This window comes from Centropristis striata, chromosome 10 (assembly GCF_030273125.1).
Source record: "Centropristis striata isolate RG_2023a ecotype Rhode Island chromosome 10, C.striata_1.0, whole genome shotgun sequence".
Taxonomy (NCBI): domain Eukaryota; kingdom Metazoa; phylum Chordata; class Actinopteri; order Perciformes; family Serranidae; genus Centropristis; species Centropristis striata.
The window spans coordinates 15,717,989-15,743,442 of NC_081526.1; the positions used below are offsets into that span (position 1 = coordinate 15,717,989).

Genomic DNA, 25,454 nt, shown 5'->3' on the forward strand with positions numbered 1-25,454 from the left:
TATGATTCTGCTGGGTATTTCCACCATAACTAAATTGATGATGATATAATAAAATGCAGAAGAACACTTTAATGTTATTGCTGCAACATGTTTGTGGTGGAGGTGTCATAGTCAGCATTAGATAGTGTAGCTGACATCAGCTGCATTCATGTACATGTACGAACAAATCTTTAACACAGAATCTTCAAACTTAACTGACTCTAATAAATCATCATTGTCACTTAAAGAATTAGTGGCTTTCAGCACTGGAGCTTCTCTCACCGCTGTCATGCTGAAAGCTTCGTTCAGCTCAGTCGTGATGTGCAGTACGTTAAAAGCATATTGAGATCACGAAAGCTGCAGGAACATCTTTTGTGATTGCTCGCGGATAGCTGGCTGCTGAGTGATTAATCTTAACAGGCTGTTGTCTCACTTCGTAACAATACCTAAGAAATGTAATGCAATTGAATTCACAGATAACTCACGAAATCTTGAGGTGCTGTAGTCCAAAAAACGCAGAAATCCCTATGCGGGGGCGGGACTTTCACCTAGGAGACCAGAGTTCGTGTCCGGTTGGAAACGTCCTTACACATGTTCTACGTCACCTACATAACTACGCCCAGTAGTTGTATACTGAAGCACTTATTTTAATCGAAAACCTTGTTCTTTTTTAACATTAACCAAGTATTTCTGTTGCCTAAACTTAATGAAGAAGTTCTATCCACAGTGATGGTGATCGCAAGATGTCATATGAACAATGAATAAGCTTGCGTAAGATATCATACATTGATTATATTTTTCATGAGTTGACCTTAAAAACAGTATTTGTTTTGACTAGGTAAGGTTCAGTTTTGTATTTTACTATAACGGCTTGAATCAGCATGTCAACAAAATTCAGACTTTTTGATCTGAAGGCCCTATTGGCAGGACAGTATCAGGATAATCTTAACACTATGATTAAGATTTGGTTAGGTTTAGGCTCAAAAACATTTTGTTTGGAATTTGAAGATCATGGTATTGTATAAAATGATTACCGGTACATTTAGTAGAGCCATCAACATCATTATTATGATAAAAGTCAGTGTAGGGGGGTTTCGTCTTTAGAAAATTCTCCTTTTTCTTTTTTTTGGTAGATAGTCTTAATAATGTGGTGATTTCTGCATGTGCAAATGTAGTGTGCTGTGTACACACATTATTTTCTTGTACTCAAAGAGGTGCATCAGCTCGAGGTGATAAAATAAGTCTGTTATGTTTTCCACTTTTGCTTTTAACATCTGCTTGTTAATGCTGTACATACACTTGTTAAAATCCTGATGTATGTGTATAACATTAAAAACTCATGAACACTTGTGATGTGGTATCTAGTTGTTTTTTCCCCCTCAACCGCATCAAGCTGCTTCATTGCCACTGTGATTCCTCCACTGGCTCAACCCCCCACAAGACACGGTCCAAGGGCTTATGATAGAGATCAGTGCAGGTGGGGGGACTCAATTAAAAAGCCAATCACTAACAGATAGACTCTATCTGTCCATCAACACCAGTCTGTCCGGCACATTTAATTGCGCGGCAGGATTCCCCCACTAAAGGCATCATCTGTCTGCCACAGATCACAAGACACAAATTGGGCACGTGTTGACAGATTGAATCTTTCAGGAAGAGGTGCAGTGCTCCAGTATGTGCAATCTAACAATGTGTACGCTCACGTTCTTATTCAGGGGGATGTGAAATTCCCTGTATTACCCCTAATCAGCTGGGTTAACTGCTGGCATATTGACTGACTGCTGTACCATTGATCCAGGTGGGTGTTATGGAGTGTATCGCCATTGATTGCAGATAGACTGCAGTGCACTCTATGGCCGGATTCATCTGGATCTCTGACTGGAAGCCAAAGCCAAAGACGAGTTAGGCAGATTATAGAGGTTGGGTGTGCTCCAGGTGCATTGTGGGATGTCCTGTGGCCTTGAGGTGTGGCCTCAAATCACATGATTTTAAATACCATTCACAAATTTGATCACTTTAGACTTTTAACACAGATGACTCGTGATTTCATTTAGACTTGAGACTTTTGACTTGAAAATACTTAACCTTCCCCCGAAGCCAAAAGAAAAAAGTATGCATAAAAAGTATGTTGTGTGCAGAATTAATTGATTTCTCTTAATTAACTGAACCAGCTAATGTTAACTTTATTCATTCCCATCAATTCATTCCTGGATCCACTTTGTTTGAACCAATGCGTCAGCTCAACAATCATATTAGGACTTGTTTGGGACTCTAAACTCAAAGTTAAGAATGTGGGGCTGGAATTGGGGATCGTCAGTCTTGAGGTCAAAGCCGTTAGACTTACCTATGACTTGCAAAACAATGACTTGGTCCCACCTCAGCTGTGGCTCCAGGTCAAATAGGTGGCATTGTATCAAACCTGGACATTCAGCCACAGGAGACCGCCATATGCAAAGACACTGCAACACAACGACACACACACACACCCACACACCCACCCACCCACAGGCTCTTACAATAGACTCAAGGGCATGCATGTACAATGTGAGACAGACAGCTGGGCGACTTTGTATATTGATAGATGTACCTGCCCCAGATTTTCAGGATTAAAATGGTCATAGATGGAGAGGGCTAAATAGACGTTTACACTATTGTTTTTTCCTGTTGTTTCTCTCTTAATGACAGGACATGCATCAGTAGTGACTTGGAACACTCTGCACATGAAAGAAGTCTAATATTTATAGGCGATGGCTGTGAGCTGAACTCCCCGAGCTGTTATTTCACCATGTCAAAAGATGACAAAATGTTCTCTCCCTTTGCGATTTCTCTTGTGGATTCAACCTTTGACCCCAGTGTCCAGCCCACGTTTGTTTACCAAAATTGAGTTAAGGGTGTACATGGAGTGCTAGGGCATGTGTGTTTTGTGACAGAGAGGGAGAGAGAGAGAGAGAGAGAAAAGGAGAGAGAGAGTACGGAAAGTATTGTGCAACAGCCAGTGACTCTGTGGTTGATAGTCTAAATGGTGAACACAGACAGAAAGAACTACAATATAAAATGGGTGATTACAGCTTGTCAAACATCACTGTGAGTATTTTGAATTTTTGCTGCATTGCTCTGTTGAATTATTATTAGGAGCCTGTTATTGTTTGAACCCTCTCTGGAGCAACCAAGCTTATCTTTTGATTGGAAGAAATTGCCAAAAGAGCGACTTAAGGGAGGCAGAATTTAAGATCTTTCTGCCTGACCGGCCTAGTGATCCAAGTTTTTATTTTTTTCTAGTAATGACACCATCTCTAGAGTAGCACACTCACTACTTACTGGAAGTGACTCATTGAGGAGAACTTGCCCCCAGACTCTGATTTTAAGGTTGCTCGACATGTTTCCATGGCAGGGATGGAAAGGTATGTCAGTGGCAGGCCTGTCTGTGTGGTGATGTTTCCCCTGTACACCAAGTGTGTGTTTAACTTTAGCCAAATATGGATGGTGAACAGGAGGAAGGAGAAAAGGAAGGAAGCCAAGAAAAGAGCATTCAAAGTCAGCATTTTCGGAGCGTTTTGAACCCCCTTTTTTGCTGCTTTTACATAAAGAGTTTCCCTTTACAGAATCTTTTGGGAGCTGCGTCTCTCCAGCTCCAGTGCAGATGGTTTCAGCAGACCCTCTGCAAGGATGCTGCAGGGATCACTGTGAACTTTGTTTCCAGTTGTACTGTAGGTCAACTGTTAGGAGAGGAAATTATGCAAACAACATGTGGAATCCATTTGGGGTGCCTGTGGCATTCCACAGGCTCTTTGGCTTTAACTCAAGCGAATGTAGGTTCAAGCTCTGGACCATAACTCCTCTCAATTAGCTGCTCCAACCAGGTATCAGCACAGCACAGCATCAGTCGAAAAAGAAATGAAAAATGATCGAAACGAAGGCATGAGTAGATGAGTAATGGAGGTAAACACAGCTGCTGGCTTTTATTGAGTGGTGTTGGAGAGCTGGAATGGGTCAAACCAAGGGGAAAAACTTGGTGAGCGAAAATAACTGCACGCACATTCGATGTAATAAGTGTCAGTGTGTTGGAATGTTTTGGTTGGTCGTTATTTTCTGTTTCCATTCGGCGTGCGCTGAGGTGGATTTGGTTGTGTCAGCATAAAGCGAGGTTATATAGGGTAGACACTTCATGATGCTGCATCAAGACGGCTCTGCAGGACTGCTGGTGTGGAATGCACGTGTGCTTGTGTGTGCTGTATGCATAGCTTTGTTTGTATCACAAGAGATCGCGAGTGAGAAAAAAAGGGCACGGGGAAAAAAGCTGAAAAAAAAAACAGTGTTTAAGTGCTTGAGCTGGTATTATTTCTCTGTGACTTGTTTACAGTACATACTGTAGATGAGTCAGTGTATCAGGGCTTCTGCACGCTCCCATTGTACAGTTATTGTAAAACATCTAGGTCGATCTTTGAGAGTGCATGTGAGTGCACATGTGCTGTGATGCATTCAGTAGACAAGCTATTGTGAATAGTATGTAATGCATATGGTGGGGGAAGGGGGGGATGACTCACAAACACACATTTAGACATACATGTTGTAACACATGCACACATATATACAACCATTGGTGCCTAAGGGGATAACAGGCAGTAGCCTACTCAAAGAATCCCCCATTAGGGAAGGAGTGTACAGGCATCCCTTGGGGAGGGGAGGCAAAGAGAGAGAGTATGTGGGAGGCTGGTGGTAGTGGGAAGGATGCAGTAGTAGGATGCTAATCTAATGCATCCCACCTTTCCCTGTTAGGGCAAGAGATGAGAGCAGGGCTTCACTATGACCCTCTGTTCCAGTATAGCGAGCGGCTATAACCTTTGGAGAGAGGTGCAATGGTTGGGTGTTGTAGTTCGCATGCTCACACCTTCACAAAATGTTCTCTTGGGGTTTTATTCCTAACAAAACTGTTTCTTTACATTGTTGCTATTAAAGCATTCATAAGAGAGCATTCGCCGTTTTTATCTACTGTGAATTCTGTGCCGGACTGTGCCCATGATGCACCTCTGTCAGTTTGAGAGAATTATTAAGCACTGCACTGTGGTCACCTCAACCTAGGACCTGTGCACTGAGAGTAAATAACAGACTTAGAACAGAGTCACTGAGTGCATTTTTTATTGATTCACAGCCTCTTTCTCTCTATCTCCCCTTTGTCCCCCCATTTGCTCATACAGTACAGCCCTACAGTGTCTAAACTTCACGATAAACACGTAAAGAATATTGTAGTATCTTCCTGACAGCCTGCGCCAGATACTAACACACATTTATCCCGGTTTGCTCTGCTCCACCCCCACCCCCTCCTTTGGTACATGTGAGGTTTTTGTGTCAGAGGCTATTTTAAATGCACAGCCACTGACCCTACTGCATTTACTGAGGTGTCCGTGTGTGTGTTTGTTTGCGTGAAGGGTGTTCCGGAGAGGTCACCCGATTATGTTGAAGCAAGAAGACCTTGCAGCGTATCGGCTCTTTAGGAGCCTTTTGTGGCATCTATTTGCGGTTTCTTTACAACCAAACTCAATAATCAAGCCCTCCAAAAAACAGAATATTTAACTTATTCTTTCTCATGATTACATCAAAAATGATCTTAAATTGGACATAAACTGTCTAGAATGGTGTCACAAATTGCTTTGACTTCTAAGTCGAAGCTCACTTGAGTAATGCCACCTCACTTTAGAGCTGTCACGGTCACAGCTTGTTTAGCTGTTTCTCTGCTGCATTTGAGGCACATGATGCAAGAGGATGTCAGACTCTTCTGTTTACCTCTCTCTGGAGAACTGTGGAGGAGTGTGTGTGCGTGTGTATTTGTGTTTTCGGTGTGTGCATGCTAGCGTGTGTGTGCACACTGTAGGTGTGTGTGGGTGGCTGTTTGTGTTGAATGGGCATCTATATTCTTCTTTCATAAGCTGAGCTGCAATATTGAGAGACACATTTGTGTGTGTGTGTGTGTGTGTGTGTGAGAGTCTGTCTCTTAATCTAAGATAAATATGGTTCATTGCGGTTGCAGGCAGAGGTCAAAAGGTGTGTGTGTGTGTGTGTGTGTGTGTGTGTGTGTGCGTGCGTGCGTTTGTGTGTGTGTGTGTGTATGAGCTTTATGAGAAGTACATTGGACACACAGACAGAGACGCAGACAAACCAGACAGCGACTGACTTCGTTTCGCTTTGAGTGTTTCCTCTCAGAATAAGTAGCTTCTTCATTTCCCACACTTTCACAAGACCTTAGAAGGAACGGTGGTGGTATTGGTGGAGGTGGGGAGCTTTCACAAAGAAAAATATATACAAAAGAGTTCCCCTTTGACCTCAAACAAAAATGGAGATAAAAGGATCATAAAGGAATTCAAGGTGCTGAGATGTTTTTATCCTAACATCAGACATTTTAAAAAGACACATTATTACTAACTCAATGTGTATTTACTGTCATCTACACAGTTTGGGGTGAGACACTACAGGCAGAATTGTTTCTTCATGCACTTTTTTTAAGGATTAAATTCTGAGATTGATTGATTTTGCTTCATAACATGTCTCTTCTTCTTCTACACATTTAGGTGTTTATTTTACTACATTTTGTCTATTTGTGCATGTAGATTTCTCCTAAATTCCCCAAAAGACAGCATTCAATAACACTACATATTATATATATGTATGTGTGTGTGTCAATCAATTTGTTATCAATCCATTATACATTACATTTATTCCTAAATAAAAAGTTTATATAAAATTAAAGTCCTGGTTAATTAGCAGTTTATTAATGTTATCAATGTATATTACAACTAAAATATGTAATAAAGATCATGATAATTTGAGTGTGTGGCAGTGACAGTAAATGAGATTTTTTCACTGTCTTTCAGTATGTTAAGCTGCATTTCTGCCTCTGTTTGAGCACCTTTTATTAGAAAACTGTGTAAACATACTGACACAGTTGAGGTGCTGTATGTTGTGTCCACTCAGCAAAATGTTCCTACGAATTATTTTTGTGTGTGTGTGTTGTGTGTGTTGTGTGTGTGTGCTAGTGAATGCTGTGGACTTGAGCTGCATCCGGCGACCTCATCCCCCTCATCCCGACAGGATTACTGACACAGGATCCCCCTGCCCCTGGCAGAAATAGCAAGGACCCAAGGGCAATCCACCAGAATATGGGAACTTCTGTGGGCTTTGCTAGTGTGCAAATGTGTGTGTGTTGTTTGTGTATTTACATGGGTATCAACTCTCTATAAATGGAGCTGGTTTCCTCCCAGGTGCTGAGCTCACTGGCTCAGGCAAGAACATGAGTTCACTGCTCACACACACACGCACACGGAATGACTTTATATCAGACTGTATACTGTAAATGAAGGAACATTTTTGAATGAGATGTGTACAGGAACTTACATAATGAGGTCATTGTGCAGGGGTGAAAATAATTGGCACTCCACATTGTTGCTAAGCCTATTTCCATGTAAAGATACTGTATTAAACTCCTTGAACCCAGGCACATTGTACCTTACATGGCACCTATTCTGCATTGTGCAGAATTCCTGCTGTCCATAAAATTGTTTATTTAAAACTATAAAAGCAAGAGTGTGTAATCTATAGAGAGTTCCACACTGCTTGTTTTTCTAAACTGGGTCACAAATGTGGATTTTTTTAGGTTTTCTCAGAGCTGGGTTTCACCCCAGTGGAGCTTGATTTGCATTCTGACGTATAGATCAATAAGATCAATACTCACACTTTGCCGTGTCCATTCAGCCTTTGCAAATGGTTTTAGTGTCCATCTTTTCTCCTCTCTAATGGTTTTATATATTTTTCCCCTCTACATGGCATTTTCCTGTCAATACCATCCTCTGTCCTTAAGAGTGGCAGTGCGTTATTGCTGCAGACGCGCTCTTTAAATAAAACCATCCTTTATTATGTGTTTATCACGCTGTAGAGATTTGTGACGTCAAGAAACTGAAGCATTGGATGCTTTTTGAATTGCAGCGATGCATGTGTGAGCGCAGTTCGCAGCCCCGTCATTCATGTACGCCACATCAAATTCAACAACAAGTGAAGCCCGGATAGCATCAGACAGATGGGGGATGACATTCAGTTTAAATTGATGGGACCTGATAAGCTTCCCAAGTTTGGCTGCGTGTCCTCAAGATGAAGACATCCAATATATGAGAACTGTATTCTGTCTAATAATAACTGTGAAGTAAGCTCTGTTTTTCCTCTGTGGAACTGATTTATTCCCAGAGGAAAAGAGCAGGGTGTTTTGAGGTAAAGTGCATTAGTTGAGTGCATCTCTAAGGGTTTTTTAACCCTAAAGGGAACATTTTTTTTTCTCTTTTTTTTTTCAATGGGTAGTGCATATGAACTGTGGTTTGATGCCATTGTGTTTGTCGGGGGGTTAGAGAAGTCCACGCTTCTATGAGCAGCGAGGTAGCAGCACTCTGCTCTCTTGAGCCCCGTTCAAAAATGTCCCAGAAGCATCCAAAAGACTTCGCTTGCTGCTCCTGCCAAGGAAAATACGGCTTATGAAATGGAAATTCTGAGACCATTCACAGAGTGCCAGGAATGATTAGAAAAAAAAACCTGACTATGTCCATCTCAGTACATCCAGGAGTAAAGTCTGAGGGAAACACACAGAGCCACCTTGCTCACACAGATACACGGCATCATCACTGTTTACCTGCTTTGTGCTGCTTGGGGTTAGAACGTCTTAAAGGGAAACTCCACCGATTTTATACATAAAGGTCAGCTAATTCGTCATGGGGAGCTCTACTCAGAAAGCAGTTGTTTTGTGTCTTCTGTGGCTCCGGAGGGAGTTTTGTCACTTCTGACAATATAAGCCCTGATGATGTCATCAGAGGTTGGAGACAAATTTATGGCGTTATGATGTCTGTGTTACACATGTGGTACATCAATTTAAAAGATGTGGACATTTATCTGGCAGCGCAGATCTAATAAAGACAAAGGGATGTGGGTTGCATTATGGGAAATGTAGGATCCAATGTGACCTCTCTTAAGGACTCAAAGACAGGATATTTTTACCTCGTCAGACTTTGATATGTCTGGAGTGAACAGCTCTATAGAAGTGCATTTACAAATTGCTGCTATGCACATTTAGAAGATATAAGCAGGGAGTTTTAGAGTTCATGTCAAGTTTTTGTCAACATAGGAACATAGACTATGTACCCCACCCTTTTTTAATCACTCATGAATACACAGTAGATCTGAATCATATTCCATGTGTACATAAATATGACCAAAAAAAACAGAAAAAAACTTTAATACAAATATGCAACCGTGTTATGGAAATGACAATTAAATGATTTTAACTAATGATAATGTAGAAAAACTATGATTTTAAATTTGGGACGGCCCATTTCATAGATATTTCTGCATGAGCCCTGTGTACGTGATTCTGTCATCTCAGAAACTATACAGCTCTACCTTAATGCTGCCATCAGTTTGTTGCTGGCCCAACGCCTGGCCACTGGTGTAGAATACTTCGGCTCGAATGTCAAGGAAGGTGGTGGGTAGGCAGACTCAGCAGACATCTTGAGTTCCCAATGTTTATTTACAGTGCTCTCCACTGCATGTATACTGTATTAACCCTTAATATTGATTTAAAACAAATTAAACAGCCGTCGCGTGTTTCTGGCAGCAAAATTAAACTTGCCATTTATAGGTTGTTCAATTGACCTCTTGTCTAATTTCACCTGAACCATTCACAATACAGGTTAACCTACACAAAAGCCTCTTACCAGGAAATCCTCTAACATTACGGGACTCATTTTCAAGCTCATTTACAAATTAAATGTCTCCTTAATAGATGAGTGATCCAAACACATTCTTTACAAATACAAAAAACAAACAAAAGAAACATTTCTGCAGGAAAGGTGATGTCAGCTATGACATCACCAATACCTTAAAACACAGGAAATGCCTGGCAGCTTTCTGCTTCTTTTTACTCCTTATGATTACATTGAGCCCCTGCATTATTGAGGTTGTATTTTAAAAAAACCTAAATCACCAAAAAGCAAATTTTTTTGTTGTATGTTCTTTGGAAATGTATTTCAAACATATAATAAAAAAGACCCGCGACCCGAGTGCGAATAAGAGGTTAAGGACAGTGAATGAATGAAATTAATGAATTAATAATAAAAAAGATCTTTTTTAATTACAGGAAGCAGGTGAGAAAATAGAGCAAAGTTAGCTTTAGCTAAGCTAGCAGTTTGTTTTCTACCTCTGTTTACAATGCCTACAAACATCAAATGTATGAATGCAGTTTTTTCAATCACACATTTCTGTGGCACAGTGAAACATTCTGACTAAATCTGTAGTTTATGTGGTTTGCTCTATAGGGCAGCACTGACCTCTGTGGGTTAAAGGTTTGTGCTGTTGTTTGCCTGGTTGCAGTTACTCCTTAAGCAGTAACTCTGCAGGGAACTATTTGAATGAGCTCTCAAGACCAGAACGAAGCCAACAAGATGAGGTCATGAACAGACACAGCTTAACATGAAGCAGACTGAGGTTGGAAATCAGCTGTGATTCAGCTGTGGCTCTATTGTGTCTGCAACGCTTGCAAACAAGATAAATGTTTTTTATTACCCAACATTAGACCTTTTATTTTCCAGGGTCTGCAGAGTGTCACTCAGCCAATTTTTTATCTTTAAGGCAGGCATTTTCTTTGATATCAGTCTAATCAGCATGTTCTGAGCGTAGTCAGCTTTAGCTACTTTTCTAACATTTGTTGCACTGTGACTCAAAAGAGAGAAGCGGATGAGGAGGGCTGGTGAGCGAGCAGTTGTAGGCTGGTTATCAGGCCAATGTGTCACATTGGGGTGTCCAGGGGCACAGAAGAGGGAAGTGAGCTGCAGCAAAGAGGCCAGCGACACACAATACAAGCAAAACACAGGAAATGCTCATCTCATATCACTTATAGCTCCGTCCGTTTTATGCATTTGCACTTAAAGCAGAAGTTAATAATTTGTTTCTGATTTGCAACTTTTTAATGTTTTTCCATGCTGTTTCCTTCCCTTGGTTTCTCTTTTTCTTTCTGTGGTAGAGGACCGGGTGGGAGGGGGTCTGTTGGCATTCTTGCACCGTGTGCTTTGCGCTCGACCGGGCCTTGGCTCGGGTCCATATCCCCTCTCTACCCTCTCTCGCTTCTCTGACTCCCGCCCCTCCTCCTCCCCACTAAACACCCCCCCACCCCCCTCCTCAACCTCTTCAACTCCCCTTGGTTGCTTCCCTAACCAGCGCTCCTGCCAGCAACTCCTCAGCGAGCCCCCCCACCACCACCACCCTCGCTCACTTCTCTTGCTATCACCTTCCTTAACACTTCCTCATGTATCTCCCATAATTCATCCCCCCACCACCACCCCCAACCCTCCCTTCCCCAGCCCCCTCACCCTTTTCCATCTCTCTTCCATCCCAGCCCCGTGGCAGCAGGTCCAGCCTCTGTGACACAGATGCACCCAGTTGCTCTGGGCGCTCAACATGGGAACAAAGCATTGGCGGGGCCCGTCTGTTACAGTGTGTTTCAGGGCGTGTGGTGTTCGTGTGCATGTGTGCAAGTATGTGCACATGAGACTCACACAGAGAGAGAGAGAGAGATGAGAGAGAAAGCAAAGATGGTACACACAGCCAGATACTAAATCTGCTTTCATGAGTTTGTTTAAGCTTAACTTTTACTTTAACAAAAAATGTCTTTCTCTGCTGTGAGCATACACTCACAGTTCTGTCCTCACAGCACAGGTAAGATAGAGATAACCCGCTGAAACCAGAGCCATTTCAGTGCATTTCTATTATTATTATTATCATTTTTTATTTTATTTTATTTATTTTTGGTGCTCCTGTCACATTTTAGTCATTTTTGACTGCAATTGACAGTGACGTTTTTTAAATACGTCATTGTTCTAATTTGCCTCATGTTCACTGATCTTCAGATGCAGGGTAATGTAGTGAAAATAATGTTGTAAAGGATGATTTGAATTGGAAGTAACTGTAATAGTACTAAAATTATATCAATAATATGTTGCCCTATTCATAGAATATTCAAGAAATATTACTGTAATGTGTGATTACATTGGTTACAGCCAAGTCATTTATCACTTCCATTCTGCTCTCAAGAGGGCAGGATTTAATGTTAGTTTTTTGTTTTTTTCCAGGATTTTGTTAGTGTAAACATATTTTTGGCCGTATTTTAAATCGCATGTAGAAAAATGTATTTTGATGAATTATCACTCTTTTTAGCTTAGATTTGGTATTTTTTCCTATCAGAAGCTGCTGACAGACAGTGTTCTTTCAAAGAACATTAGAAATGTGAAAATCTTTTAATAATTTAAATTTTTACAGTTTCAGGGTATTGAAACTGTAAAAATTTAAGTTTAATTTGGTGATTTTTTAAAAACAAAACATGCCTTTCAAACCCACTGGCTGGTTGTGGGGTTCAGCGAACCTGATTGGGTTTTGCAGGCTTGTCAGAATTTTACTGGTTTCATTTTGAAATATTTATGTTTTAAATGGTGAATGCGTGGACAACGGCATGTGTGTAAAAGCGTGGGTGATGTCACCAGTGTATGAGGTCAACATCTGGTCTCTGGAGGTTAGAGGTTTCCTGGAGAAGGTGTCACCTCTAATCGATCAGCCAGTCCGTTCAGAGTTGGTTTGCCTGAGCTTATCCTTCCTCTCCAGCTAGTTACTGTACCCTCCATCAGCACAGAGCTGATAGCTATCAGTGGACTAGAAGATAGTGGACCTGAGGTCATCGATGCGGCTGTGTGGTGGGAGTTTCAGTTCATACTTTGAAATGCATTAGCGGACACACAAATAAGCACAAACAAAAAAAGAGAGGACAGCAGCAGACAGAGAAATATGTATATTTCAAGCATCTTTGCTGCAGGACTGGCCTCAATCTTCACCTGCTCCCTTTACCTTTTTTTTTTATTCTAGGGGGATTTTGTTGGGGACTGGAGGGCGGGGAGGAGAGAGAAATGAGATGCCTCAACACTCCACTGCCCTCCTCTCTCCATCCAACTCCCCCACACACCTGGGATGGCCATTTCATTTCAGAGTGCAGCAAATGGAAAGGTGATCTTAATCTACCCTGTTTCCCTCTAACCCCCCTCCCTCTCTCCATCTCCCACACACAGAGCCTCATACTGCTGATGGACAGCACACTGCTGGTTGCCTAAGCCTGCCGCCAGCAGACCAAATTTAGTGATAGAGAATACTGGATACACATTGGCTTATTACCTTGAACAAATTCTCTTCATTTTGAACTCAATCTTTGTTCATATTGTTATCTTTTTTCGGGTTTGTGATCCTGAAGTACTAACAGGCAGACGTGTTCCCTTCAAGGGAGCAGGAGCAGTTGACTTCGGTCAAAGTGTTTCTACATGACCTCTTCAATACGCCTCTCTGTTAGCTCATTACTCAGTGTTAGGTCTTTCCCGCTGCTGTTAGCTCTTTGGCCATTACAGTCACTAGCAGAGGCATGCAAAGGCTATTGATTTCCTATGAATAGCCTGCTGCAGGCCAGTTCATTAGGAAGGTGATCACAAACCGCTGGATTAACTGGACTGTAGGTGTATTGGGAAAGGTTGTTCATTCCAAGAAATGTGTGTGTTTTTATATTTATTTTTTTATAATCGTGCAGACATTTAGCATAGAGAACAAATCAATTTAAGTGAGGTAAACTTTTTTGAGGCTCAAAAAAGGATCTTTTGAAAAAGTGAAATATATATCCCATGAGAAAATCAAGATTTCATCTGAAGTGCCTCCTTGTGAAAAATACATGTTTTCTCTAAGAAGCAGAAAATGCCAGAAATGATGGTCATCTTGAGGAAAAACAAACCTCACTTTCTGCCTCCTCTCTCTCTTCTGCTCCTCAACACATGGCTTGAGGCTGGACTGAGGCTGCAGCTCCACCCGCCCAGCCGTTACTATGGCAACGCTATCTGGGCCTACCAAGACCTGAAGCCGAAGGACATCCTGGACAACAATACAATAGCAGCACAGCCAGGGTACCTGAGGGACTTAGACCTGAGAGGCGAGATCTGGGGGGTGTGCAGATTGAGAGAGTAAATCCTCCCTATTTCTCTGCCTCCCTCGCACACAAACACAGTCAGGATTAGCCTCTTGCTTGAGAATCTAAAGGAAGCGGGAAAAAATACATTGCTTTCAATGATTTGTCTGTTATTACTGTTGTTTATATCAGTAAAAAACAATGTTTTTGATATCTATCTTGAGTGGATATTCTGGTGAGTTAAAAATCTTGATTGTTGGACAGGCCACATGGATGTCAGATCTGAGACGGTTAGTTTGATGGTCGGGCAATGTCATTCCTGATTGGCTGAGCTTATTTTTCCTCCGCACCAGAGTGCTCAGGGTGGCTTCGGCGCTGCTGACTGCAAGGATTGGGCCACACATCCTGTGCCTGGTGCCAACAGTGAAGAGTAATGGAGATGTTTAGAGTCTATTTGCCTTGCTTGCATTCCTCCATGTACTGCTGCTAAAATAATAAGAGGGAAGGGTTACCTCAGGTCGGCCCCAACTGAGGGATACGGAACATGCATTGTTGTCATTGGCTCCATCTGAGAATCCCTCTTAAAGCCACAGCACGGAGCTGAGGAGCTGGGCACTGGGCACTGCTGCCCACTTTGCAGAGGCACAGAGCTCAGAGGCTGCAGGGGGAAAGATGAACATATAGCTGTATGAAGAAGTGTGTTTTTGTGTGTGTTTTCATGTGTATAAGTGTCATGTTAATATTACTATGATCATCATGACTGTAAAATATTATCTTAAGGAGAGCCAAAAGTGTCAAAATCTTCTATTTCCAAGTATCAATTATAATTTTAGTGTAGTGTTGTTGCCAATGCTGTTGAGTAACTATATCAAAGCAAGTACTCCATTGAAGTCTTAAGGGGATCTTAGTGAGCATTATGAAGTGTTATTAGCCCTGCAGCAGCTCACCAGGCAATTGAAAATCTTTATTATGAAGAAGAAGGCGTCATGCTGTGCACCGACTGAGTTTACACAATTTGTGTGCGTCTTTTGTCTGTGAGCTTCTGACGTTTTTGAAACATGAATTTGCGTCTATTTAAAATGTGTTTATCTCTCAGTGGGTGCAGGCACAACATTGTAGATGTCCATGTGTGAATAAGTGAATGTGGGACCTGCTTAGTCATGCTAAAACACCCGTCTTACACCTCCTCTGTTTCCTTTTGCAGGCAGCCTAAGAAACAGGATGTTAATGCTTGACGGAATGCCTGCAGTCCGAGTCAAAGCTGAGCCCCTGGAATCGGAACAAGGGGTAAGAGAGCAGTTGTTTTCCAGACAATTCCCTTTTTTTCTCCTCCTGCTTTCCTTTCCTTCTTTCCTCCTCCATAATTACTCCCAGGCCTAAGCAAGTGAGTGAGAGAAAGAGAGCGAGTGTGGGGGCTAAGAGGAGTGGTCGGAGAGCATGGTAGTAAGCAGGAAGCACTGAGAAGAGGAGGAGAGCCACAGCTGGAGCAGGAATGCATTGGGGGGTTTCGGGGAGGTGACCGGGGCCAGCAGAGAGTCCGTGCTGGCTGGGGGGTGATTCCACAGATGTAGCCACTGCTCCGGGGAGGAGGGTCGCATGGGAAAATCTAATTCTTATCTATCTCTGTCTGTTCCTGCCCCTTTACGTCTTTCCCTTCATCCTCCCATACCCTTGTTTCCCATAAACACATGAGTAATCTCTCTCTCTTGCACAAACACACACAGACACACCATTCTCTTTCTCCGCAAACACTTATCACAGCTCCATCTCTTCCTCCACTGTATCTCAAGCATGCCTGTACTCTCTCACAGCAGTCTCTGTCACCTCTGTATTGTTTCTATCACACAATATTCATTTATTGCAAAAAGAAATGCATTTTCACTTAATGAATTGCAAGCATTGCCCTTTTTTCCTCTCAAAATGCACAATTCAATCTAATATTTGAGTTTTATCTTCAAATCCACCATGCATATCGACCATTTTAGGAATAATGGAGTTACCTCATGCAAGGCTTCCATGGCCCACATACAGTATCAGTGCTCTCTGGTCCAACATACCTAGAAATAAAGTGGTCTTGTTATGGAGAAGCTGTTGCTAGGTTACAAGGGCTTTGTGTTGCTGCCACAGCTGTGTGTGCAGCGGGTGCAGGCCACTTAATATTTGTAATCATGATGAATTAGTGTTCGGTTATTATTGATTTCCATTCATAACATATCAATAATATCTTGCCTCCTAATATATCACCAAGAGCACTTGGTGGGAGACGAGCAAAATAGTTTCTGTTGAGACAAAGCGGAGAGCATTAGTCCGTGATGGATGAGAAAAATAGTAGCAGCTGATAACCCATCAGGTTGCCTCAGCGGAGGTTATTTTGGCTGTGTAGGTGCTTTGTATTGATAAGGATCGGATGTGTCTCTCCACATCTGAGGGTTTGACAGCAAGGCAGCAGGTGGTCACTTTCTGGGTGTCCTGCTTTCAGCTGAGGCTCAAGGGTTTGAGAGCTCCCGAGCTGCTACCTAATACCTGGGGTTTGAAGTCATTCTCCATACATGTAGTGATGTCAGTCACAGACAGGATGTGAGCACTGCAGCCCACACGGCTTTGAAGTGCACCGAGATTCAATCTTACCCTAACAGACTGTGCTTCCCTTCAGACAGACAGTTTATGCTGCTGTAGAAATGTGGTCTTCATTTGGGTGGCGGGGGGCCAAGGCCTTGCTGGAAATGGTCTGCCTTGTTAGACGATTCGCCCGCAAGGGGCTGGAAAATCTGCCCTGCTAACCAGTATCCCCTAATAAAGACAATGGCATGAGGACAGAAGCAGGCAGGCGGGTCGAGCATATCTTTATATGTCTGTCAGCGCGTGCGGGTATGTGTAGGTTTGAGCGCGTACATGTGTTTGTATCTGTCAAAATGAAAGTAGGGGGTGGCTTCAGTTTTCCATTTGTGCTGGTTGAGATGAGTCGGAGAACTTTAAAATGCAAATAACTTTATTTTTTCACTTTTGTGTAACACTGTACACTCTGTTGTTTTGACCTTTACACACAAGTGTGCTCCTTTTTACACAGGAGCTACACAGGATTGGCCAATTTGAACAGGTTGTCAGTAACAAACTGTATACCCAACTGTCATGATCATGCTCACTCTGCCAACAAACTGAAAGGCTCCAATGAAAGTGAGCTTTTGAGTAAAGAGATAGCACATTCTTTTTCATGCGAATGAAAAGTGGATTTCACCCGTCTTTGATTCGGTTCTCTCAGGTGCTTTACCACATTATTATTGGTCGGTGTTGGGGCTGTCACTTCTTCAAAAAATGAATTCAAACTAACATGTAATTTGATCAAATTAATTTGAACACAGCCCATGTTGCTTAAAATAAACTACAATAGAGAACTGAGTTTTCACTGCTCCCCCTGATTGACAAGCTAACACTGTAATGTAACAGCCTGGTCTCGATTTTTCAGTCTGTGTTACGGAATCCAAAATTCTTCCTAACAAAAGATTAGCTGTAGCCTAGTTTACTGATCAGGCAACAGGGCATAAAGAGAAGCTGGAATGATGTAAAAGTAAGATGAATTTAGAATTTAGGCAGATATCTCTGGGTAAAATATTTTAAAAAATCCACACATTTGCTAAAATTTTGAATAACACATGACAGCTCTATTGGGTAAGACCAGTGGCTAAAGTGAGCTAATGTTAGCTGGGTCAATATTGTTGTTAAACAGTTAGCTAGTTTGTGTTTCATTTAATCAATTCACAGATAAACAATTTAGTTAATTAACACTGCATTAGCCTACTTAAAGGAGACATGTTTAGTTTTCAGGGGAAATTATTTATATTATTCATAGCTGTGTTTTCATTTGTGTACAATCACCTGAAACTAATAAAAATGTTGTTTTCGTTAGCTTCAAATGAGCTCTTCAGGTGCTCTTCATGGAGTTTACCAATTTTCACAACAATGCAGTAGCCCTGAAGGGACACACCAAACACTGGCTCTAGAGAAGTGTTTTTACATTACCTGAAGGCCACCATAGCTTCTCTACATGCTTGGAAAGGGATAGACGTGCTTTGAAAGGGCAAGAGATAGCCATTTCCAGTTGGTTGCAATCTGCAGCCTTACCACTAGATGTCTTGTGCGTGACTAACTCTCAGTCAGGCTAAAGACACCTTCTGGAAGAGAAACTAGAAGATAATGTTAGATAACTGGATATGCTATTATTTTGTTTATGTCTAACCAAAGAAACGTCCATCCTTTGTAGTTATGAGCTCTATAGTATGATCACATGCTCTGCGCTTTTCTGTGTGGCTTATTGCTTTTATGAAGGTACTGGAAGCAAAAGACACCAACATTAAATAAATCATAGATATTTATAATTTAAACTTTACACGTTGATATGTTGGTATTTGACTGCTTACCAAATGAAGACTATAACAGGGACTATTTAAGATATTTAAGAAGAGAAAAAATACATTTTTTTTTTACGGATATTCCCTTTAAAAAAAAAAGACCCAGCATGACACTCAGGAGTCTTAGGCTTAGGCTAGAATTAGGCTCTTCTAACAGTTTTAGAGTTAAAAAATAAATCTGTCAGTGCTCTCTGGTTGATAAACACATACGGAGGTCACTCTCTCTAAATTACCTCACACATATCTTTAGGATTTCTTATCTGCAATTTCTCGTAATGCGTTATTCAACATATAGGCTTATCTGCAGTAAGTAAATATTGGCCGGATTCAGAAGTCAATTGCATGAACAGGTGTGTGAATATCTGCCACAACAGCTTCTCACACGGCTCAGCCAATCAGAGTTCAGGACTGGAACAACATATTTGTTTTGTTAATCATGAAATTTTACTGAACAGCATTTAGCTTTTGTGGATGCCACAAATACATTTTGTTCAGTTTCCTCTTTTTCCTCTGTCTTCTTGAACTGGCACAATTGCAGAACTTTCTTAGCCAACACTCTAAGAGCACTTACTGAGAAAGACAAGATTTCTTCACTGAGATCAGCCTCAATGAATCTAATGACTTCAAAGCCTCGAGGCAGTATAGCTCGAGGCGGTCTGTGACACTCACATCCTATACAGAACATGCAAACACAGAGAGATCCCATGCAAAAGCAGCTGAATGATAGCCTGAGGGTCTGTCAAGAAGGGCTACATGGAGTTGATGTGGGAGTTGATGCAAGAGAAGCACAGAGGATATTTGACATCACAAACATGCATATAATCAACTAAATTATATTTCTTTTGAAATGTTTCTCAAGGTAAAGATGTGGAGTGGCAACTATGGATATATAGTTAGAAAGCAGATTTATAGGCAGGGAAAAAATCAAATGATAAATGAAATAGCCCAAGGGAGGTTTTTTAGTTAAGAGAGACTTGACTAAACTAGATCAGACTCTGTCTCTGTTTTACATTATAAAGTGGTTGGTATACTTCTTGTAATTGATAAATAAAGGGAAGTAAAATGTTGCCAACTCTGCTAACAAGGAGGGGCAATGGAAACAGAAATATCATGCTATGCATTTTTGAATATGTGAATATTGTCAGAAAAACAGTGAGAAAAACTTTCTGCAAACTCAGTGTCACATGAGTCTCCACCCAACACAGTCACAACTTAGCAATCACCCCAGGGACATATAAGCACTATTAGTGGACAAAATGTGCACATGCAAGGAGCGTTGCATTAACTCCGATGGAGTAATAAAGTAGAGCTTGCATCAGCTGATTAGCATCAGCTGTTTCATTCATGCTGTACTGTCAGGGGCTCATTCATTATCTACACGGCTACCAGCTGACCGATCCAATCATATTCTTACAGGTGTACAGCCTCTGTGAAAGTCTGCAATGTTTCCTCTGAAAGAGAAAATAGAGGCCAGTTGCAGAGTTTCTCAATGACGGAGAAAGAGTTGATGTGTTTCAAGTCCCTTCTCAGAGTTCTTACAACGTTATATGTAAGGAAGCTATATTAAAGAAAACATTAATCATAGTAGACTGATAGATTTAGAAATAAGTATAGCTGTATTTTATATACCTTAAAATATGTCTGGAGGAGATTTAAAAACTCCCCCATTCCTCCCCAAATAACAACATAAAGTTGTGCAAAAACCCATTTAAAATGCTTGGTGGGTGGTATTATGAAGCAGGCTATAAAGTGCTGTGAACCCTGACCTTGACACCACTGCCCCTGAGCTGAACCCCATCGAGGTCCAGAGGTCACCGTAGGTCACAGGAGGGCATATTTCATGAGGTAGAGTTTGTTTTCAAACTGAGGAGGAGTTTCACAGGGAGAAGCACTTTTTGATTCATGGGGTCGTAACATTTCCTGTAGGCCGAAAAACGAGTACACAAGTCTGGAGTAAAAATAGCAGGCTACTACATAAAAGAACACACTCACATTCACTACTCAGAAAAATTCGTAATTCACCACAGACCCACTCTCAGCCAGCATTACATAAGGAGAAAGAAATGTGAGTCTCAAAAACAAAAGTGAGGATGAAAATCCTTCGGTACATAAGGTTTTTTTCATATCTGCTGCAGCTGCGATTGGAGTGCGAGTTACAGTTTTTTTCCCCTTTATTTTAATGAGCTTTTCCTGTACGATTAGTAAAAAATCCTGGATGTACTCGCTCCCTGATGGCCCAAACTGTGACTCAGCCTCTGAAAGGCTCCACTGTGAGGATCAACACCACTCACCACAAACTCTAGCACCACTCCCACATCGAACATAGTGAGTTCAGATCGGCTACATCACATGGAACATTTCACATTATAACAAAAACTATAACAGTATTGGAAACCGGAGAAACAAATAACTAGTAGCAGGGTGAGTGTCACTTTTCTACCGTGTATGTTCCTCATTATCTTTTTCTGAGTAAACAGGTTCCTAAAACTTGTGCAGACAGATGGAGCGGTTATGTTACAGTCTGCTTGGTGTTAAGTGAAAGATGCGTTGAGGGATACACTGAGCCACCAGCGTTGGCCTTAGGAGGCCCATCGCTGAGAGACAGAGAGAGACGGTCAGGAAATTGAGCCCATATGATGTTTTTCCACCGTCACAAAGGAGATTTAGGAGAGATACAAGGGGAGCCAAGAGAGCTGCTTTTCTGTGGGAGTGATGGAAAACGGGAGGAAGAGAGAGAGAGAGAGAGAGAGAGAGAGAGATAGAGAGAGGGAGCAACCCACGCCAAGAGAAAAGAAAGACAGAAAGTAGACGGTGAAAGTAGGCGAGTGTGAGAGACACTATCTACTCCTGCGTTTCATCTGTGTATGACATCATGCTAACCAAGGAGGAGTTGAATGCTTGAATGAACATGAGGAAATTAATTGCTCTTTTCTCAATAAATGTCACTGCGTATAGCTTTCCGACATATCTCTATCATGCAGTATTATTGCTCCTGAAGCTGAATGCTTGCACAAAAACAATCATCCTTCACCTGCATTCATTAACATATCATTTTCAGGCCTGGCTGATGAAGAAAGAAGGATTATTGCAGGAGTAGCGATATAAAATGTCATAAACACATGAATTGTAGATTTGGCCTTGTGCAGGAACTTTCAACTAAATTTCTCTTTCTTTAAAGAGAGAAAAATAATAGGAGAAAACAACTCAGATGCACCAAACTTTTTTAACCAGTCAAATCGATGCTGCTTATTAGCATTGGTAACGCCCCAAAAAACACTATATAAAGGCAGGGGTTACTTTGTGTGCAAATACTTTGACACGTCCAAGAATGGAAGAGAAGCAACCAAAAATGGACATAAGAAGAAAAACTTCAGCAGTAATAACATAAATGTAGTGTTGAATTAACCCAGCTAAAACATATACCAATCTAATGTATAGATGTAATAATCTATGATATATAAAAGTATACATTTTAAAATATGATAGGCTTATGTTTTTGTGTTGCTTAAACTTAAAGCTGTTTCCTTGTGTTGGACAAATAATTTGGCCTTTTAAAAATTTGATTTTTTTCCCCCTGTCTGCTCTCAACCACTCATAAAATCAATTGTTGGTGAATCCCAAAAATCAGTGGGTATTAACATTTAGTTGTGGATACAAACAAAACTAAGAGCAAAATAAGAAGCAATTTGTTGATATATTGCTTCCTATATGAGGCCGAGTGTTTCTTCCCTGCAGCTTGTTGCACTTTTATGTAATTAAAATGACAAACATGAATCACTGGAAGTAAAATCTAACGCAAATGCTTCTTTTTCTTCCACAGTCACCTAAAGTGCGCCCTTACTCTGCGATGGACGGTGTCCCCTTTTTCCTCAGCAGAGTTAAACCCGAACCTCCAGAAGACCTCCTCGCTCACGACCTGCACTTCCACACACAGACCGAGCCTGTCGATCTGTCAATCAACAAGCCCCGCCCCTCCTCTTCATCCACCACCCCTACCACCACCTCATCATCCTCCCCTCTCAGATACGCTTTCTCCCCGTCTTCTTTATCGTCTTCATCCTCCTCCCCCTCCTCCTCCTCTCCATCGGTTATCACCTCAGCCTCATCGGTGCTAACGCCAGGCCCTCTGGTTCCCCCTGGAACCGGGGTGAGAGGTCAGCCGTATTTGCACATCCTGCACTCTGTGCCGCCGCCTCCATCCAGCCCTCTGAGCCTGCAGGGAGCAGGGAAGCTGGCCAGCCATGTTCACCGCATCCCAGTTGTGGTACAGTCACTGCCCCTCATGTACACCACTGCCGTTCGATCACCCTCCAGCCTCAACAACGCCATCATGCTACCTCTGCTGGACGAGGTCAAAAGCCAGGGCAAAGGTGAGACCATGCTTTCTGACTTTACTCCATATTCATATGGCTGACTCTGCTCTTTTGGGATTTATCTGAAACATTTTTCATCAATACAGTCTGAAATGCTATAATTTCAAAGGTGCTTCAGCAACTATATGACTAATATATACTAACTGAACCGTAAAGGAGATTATGTTGTATTCCGACTTTATGCCTAAGGCCATGTGTTTATTTGTCTTACATAGTTACCTCTAACTCGTCTCCAACTTTTATAGACAATTTCTCCTCTACTGAGAAACTTTACATAGAAATCCATTATCCCCTGGAAAATATTCACCTAATTCAATACACTTCAACTATAACTACAACTACTACTTTTTAGAAATTGAATAAAAAATGGTCAATAATTCCACCAACCCATATATATATGAACTTTATTACAGGCTCTAGACCCAATAGCAAGACATACAACATAAAAATATGACCGCATAGCTTGTTAATTCTTACCCTTTAATGTAGACATGTTATGGTCAGAGTTTTAAACATTTGGTTAATATTGTGAGTTAGTTGCAGTTTGGTTAGATTTAGGAAAAGATTGTGGTTTTGGCACATTTGTTACATTACCTTACTTCTGTACATAAGTATAAGACAGTTACATATGTGATGTAAGTTAAACCAACTCAACTTTGACTTTGTATCAAAGTTCTCTGTTTGCTTCTCCCTGACCTCAGTGTCTTCTTACTACATCATCTGGCCTTTCTTCGCTCCTGTCATAATTACCACGACCACTAGAGGCCACCACCTAACAATAAACGGATATATATGTCATAATAAGCTGCTTTTTTGAAGGAAGTGTAGGGTTGTTTTTTGGATGAGGATGGTCTCAAAAATATCCATGTCTGACAAGATTTGGTCCAAAACATAGACTGTGATGACGTCCATGCTGGCACCAGGCAGAGAAGAAGTGCATTAACTGTGTGATCTGGCTTTAGATATCTCAGTCACAAGTGCTTTATGATATTTGTCCGCCCAGATGTCCTGCAGTCTTTAGTCAAAGAAACTCCCAGACACACTGCTGTGAAAGCGGACTATGTGTGTACATTCTTTCAGAGACACCCCTCAGGCGATAATGTTCCCCCTTCAGAGTGAAGATGAGGTTTACAAGTTGAAAGGCTCTCCCATCTTTAACTGACAGAGATTTTACTTGACTGTCTTAAATAGCCTCCAGTGGAGGTAACTGGGGCCACACACCAGTTGTTGCCTTTCTTTCTATCAAGAAGTAAACATCCCGGGCAGTTTGAGTATTAGACCCTGCTGGCCTCGCCTAGACTGTGTTATTGGTTTTCTCTCTGGGTGTGGTTTTACTGCCAACCACTGGGAGTGAGCCTACAGTAGGTGTTTCTGTCCAACTCTGAGCCGTACATAGACCAACTGTTGGTTGTAAAAGAGGTTGCTTCTTGTCACGCCCTGCAGGATGGATGGACACGCTTTAACTCAAACTTGTGCATGTTCTGTATGTACAAGCAAAAATGTGTAATTAGAGCATGGAGTCAGAGAGACACTTGGTCAGCTGGGTGGGGTGCTCCCCTTGGAGATGGGCGTTTTATGTCTGCTCCTAAGGAGAGAGGAGGAAAAAAGGAACGACAGGAAAAACAAGACTTGCATAAGAGGGTGTGGATGGATATTGAAGATGGGTGGCACTTACACAAACACATGCACACACACATATACACAGTCCAACATCAGCTCTGCCCGGCTCTGAAAGCACAAAACACAAAGGAAATGGGGTGAATGAGTGCTGAATGTTGGGTGTGGTGCATGCAGTCACTTTTAATGAGATCGCAACGAGGAGACAAATAGAACATTTTGCTATTTATTGCACTTAATGTGACCTTAAGGTATATGTTATTATTTTCCTTAATAAAATACATATAATTACTATATAAGGATATGGAATTAATGTTTTTTATGCCTAACCTTAGAAGATTTCACTTTGTTGCCTAACCAAAGTGTTTTTAAATTTTATCAAGCATTTAAACTCACAAAATGAAACGTGTTGCAACAGCTCAGAAAGGATCATACTTGACATAACATATTTGTTATTGAAGAAAGAAGCTGAGCAAATGTTAAAATTAGCTCAGCTGCAACCCCTCCGGGACATCCTATGTCCCCTGAATAGCATCAGAAAAACACAGATTTTTTTACGTGAAGCTCCTTTATTCATTTTTTTTTTCTTTTTTTCTTTTTTTTTTTTACAGTTTTAATGACTGGGTCCATTTGTTTGGGAGAGAAGGAGACCTTGCAGATAATTCCACTTCCAGTAAAACCTCCTAGATGGTTTTATGAAGTCACTGAACAAATCCTAAATGATTAATACAGTTATACCTAACCTTGACCAAGTACTTTTGGGGCCTAATCTTAACCAAAGTGTTTTTAAAGTATTTAATATAGCACTTCTCACCACTTAAAAAGAGTAATTGTCATGTGTTTGTAGCATGTATAAAGCAATAGTTGGCATGTTTCACAATAAAAACAGGTTGCAGCAACTCAAAAAGGTTCATATTCAACATATTTATGGTTAAAAAATGTAGAGATTCAACATTATCGGCGATTTGCAGAAAAGGACAATGCCACTATTTACTCTGGGGACTGGGACTGGGACTAATAACTGGGATATTATTATTATTATTATATTATTATCAAAGAAAAAAGCTG

The 25,454-nt window shown here is 41.3% G+C and overlaps 1 protein-coding gene across 4 annotated transcripts in view; it reads left to right on the top strand.

Annotated features, from left to right (window-relative positions):
• Window positions 1–25,454, top strand: part of klf12b (Kruppel like factor 12b) — a 44,342-nt gene that overhangs the window by 1,978 nt on the left and 16,910 nt on the right. For 3 of the 4 annotated variants that reach the window (XM_059342622.1, XM_059342625.1, XM_059342621.1), the window contains 2 exons: window positions 15,195–15,277; window positions 22,217–22,766. In XM_059342622.1, the coding sequence (XP_059198605.1) occupies window positions 15,212–15,277; window positions 22,217–22,766 (616 nt within the window). In that variant the 5' untranslated portion in view covers window positions 15,195–15,211. Of the gene's footprint in view, window positions 1–3,002; window positions 3,064–15,194; window positions 15,278–22,216; window positions 22,767–25,454 lie in introns of those variants that run through there. The other variant, XM_059342623.1, reaches the window with a different exon arrangement.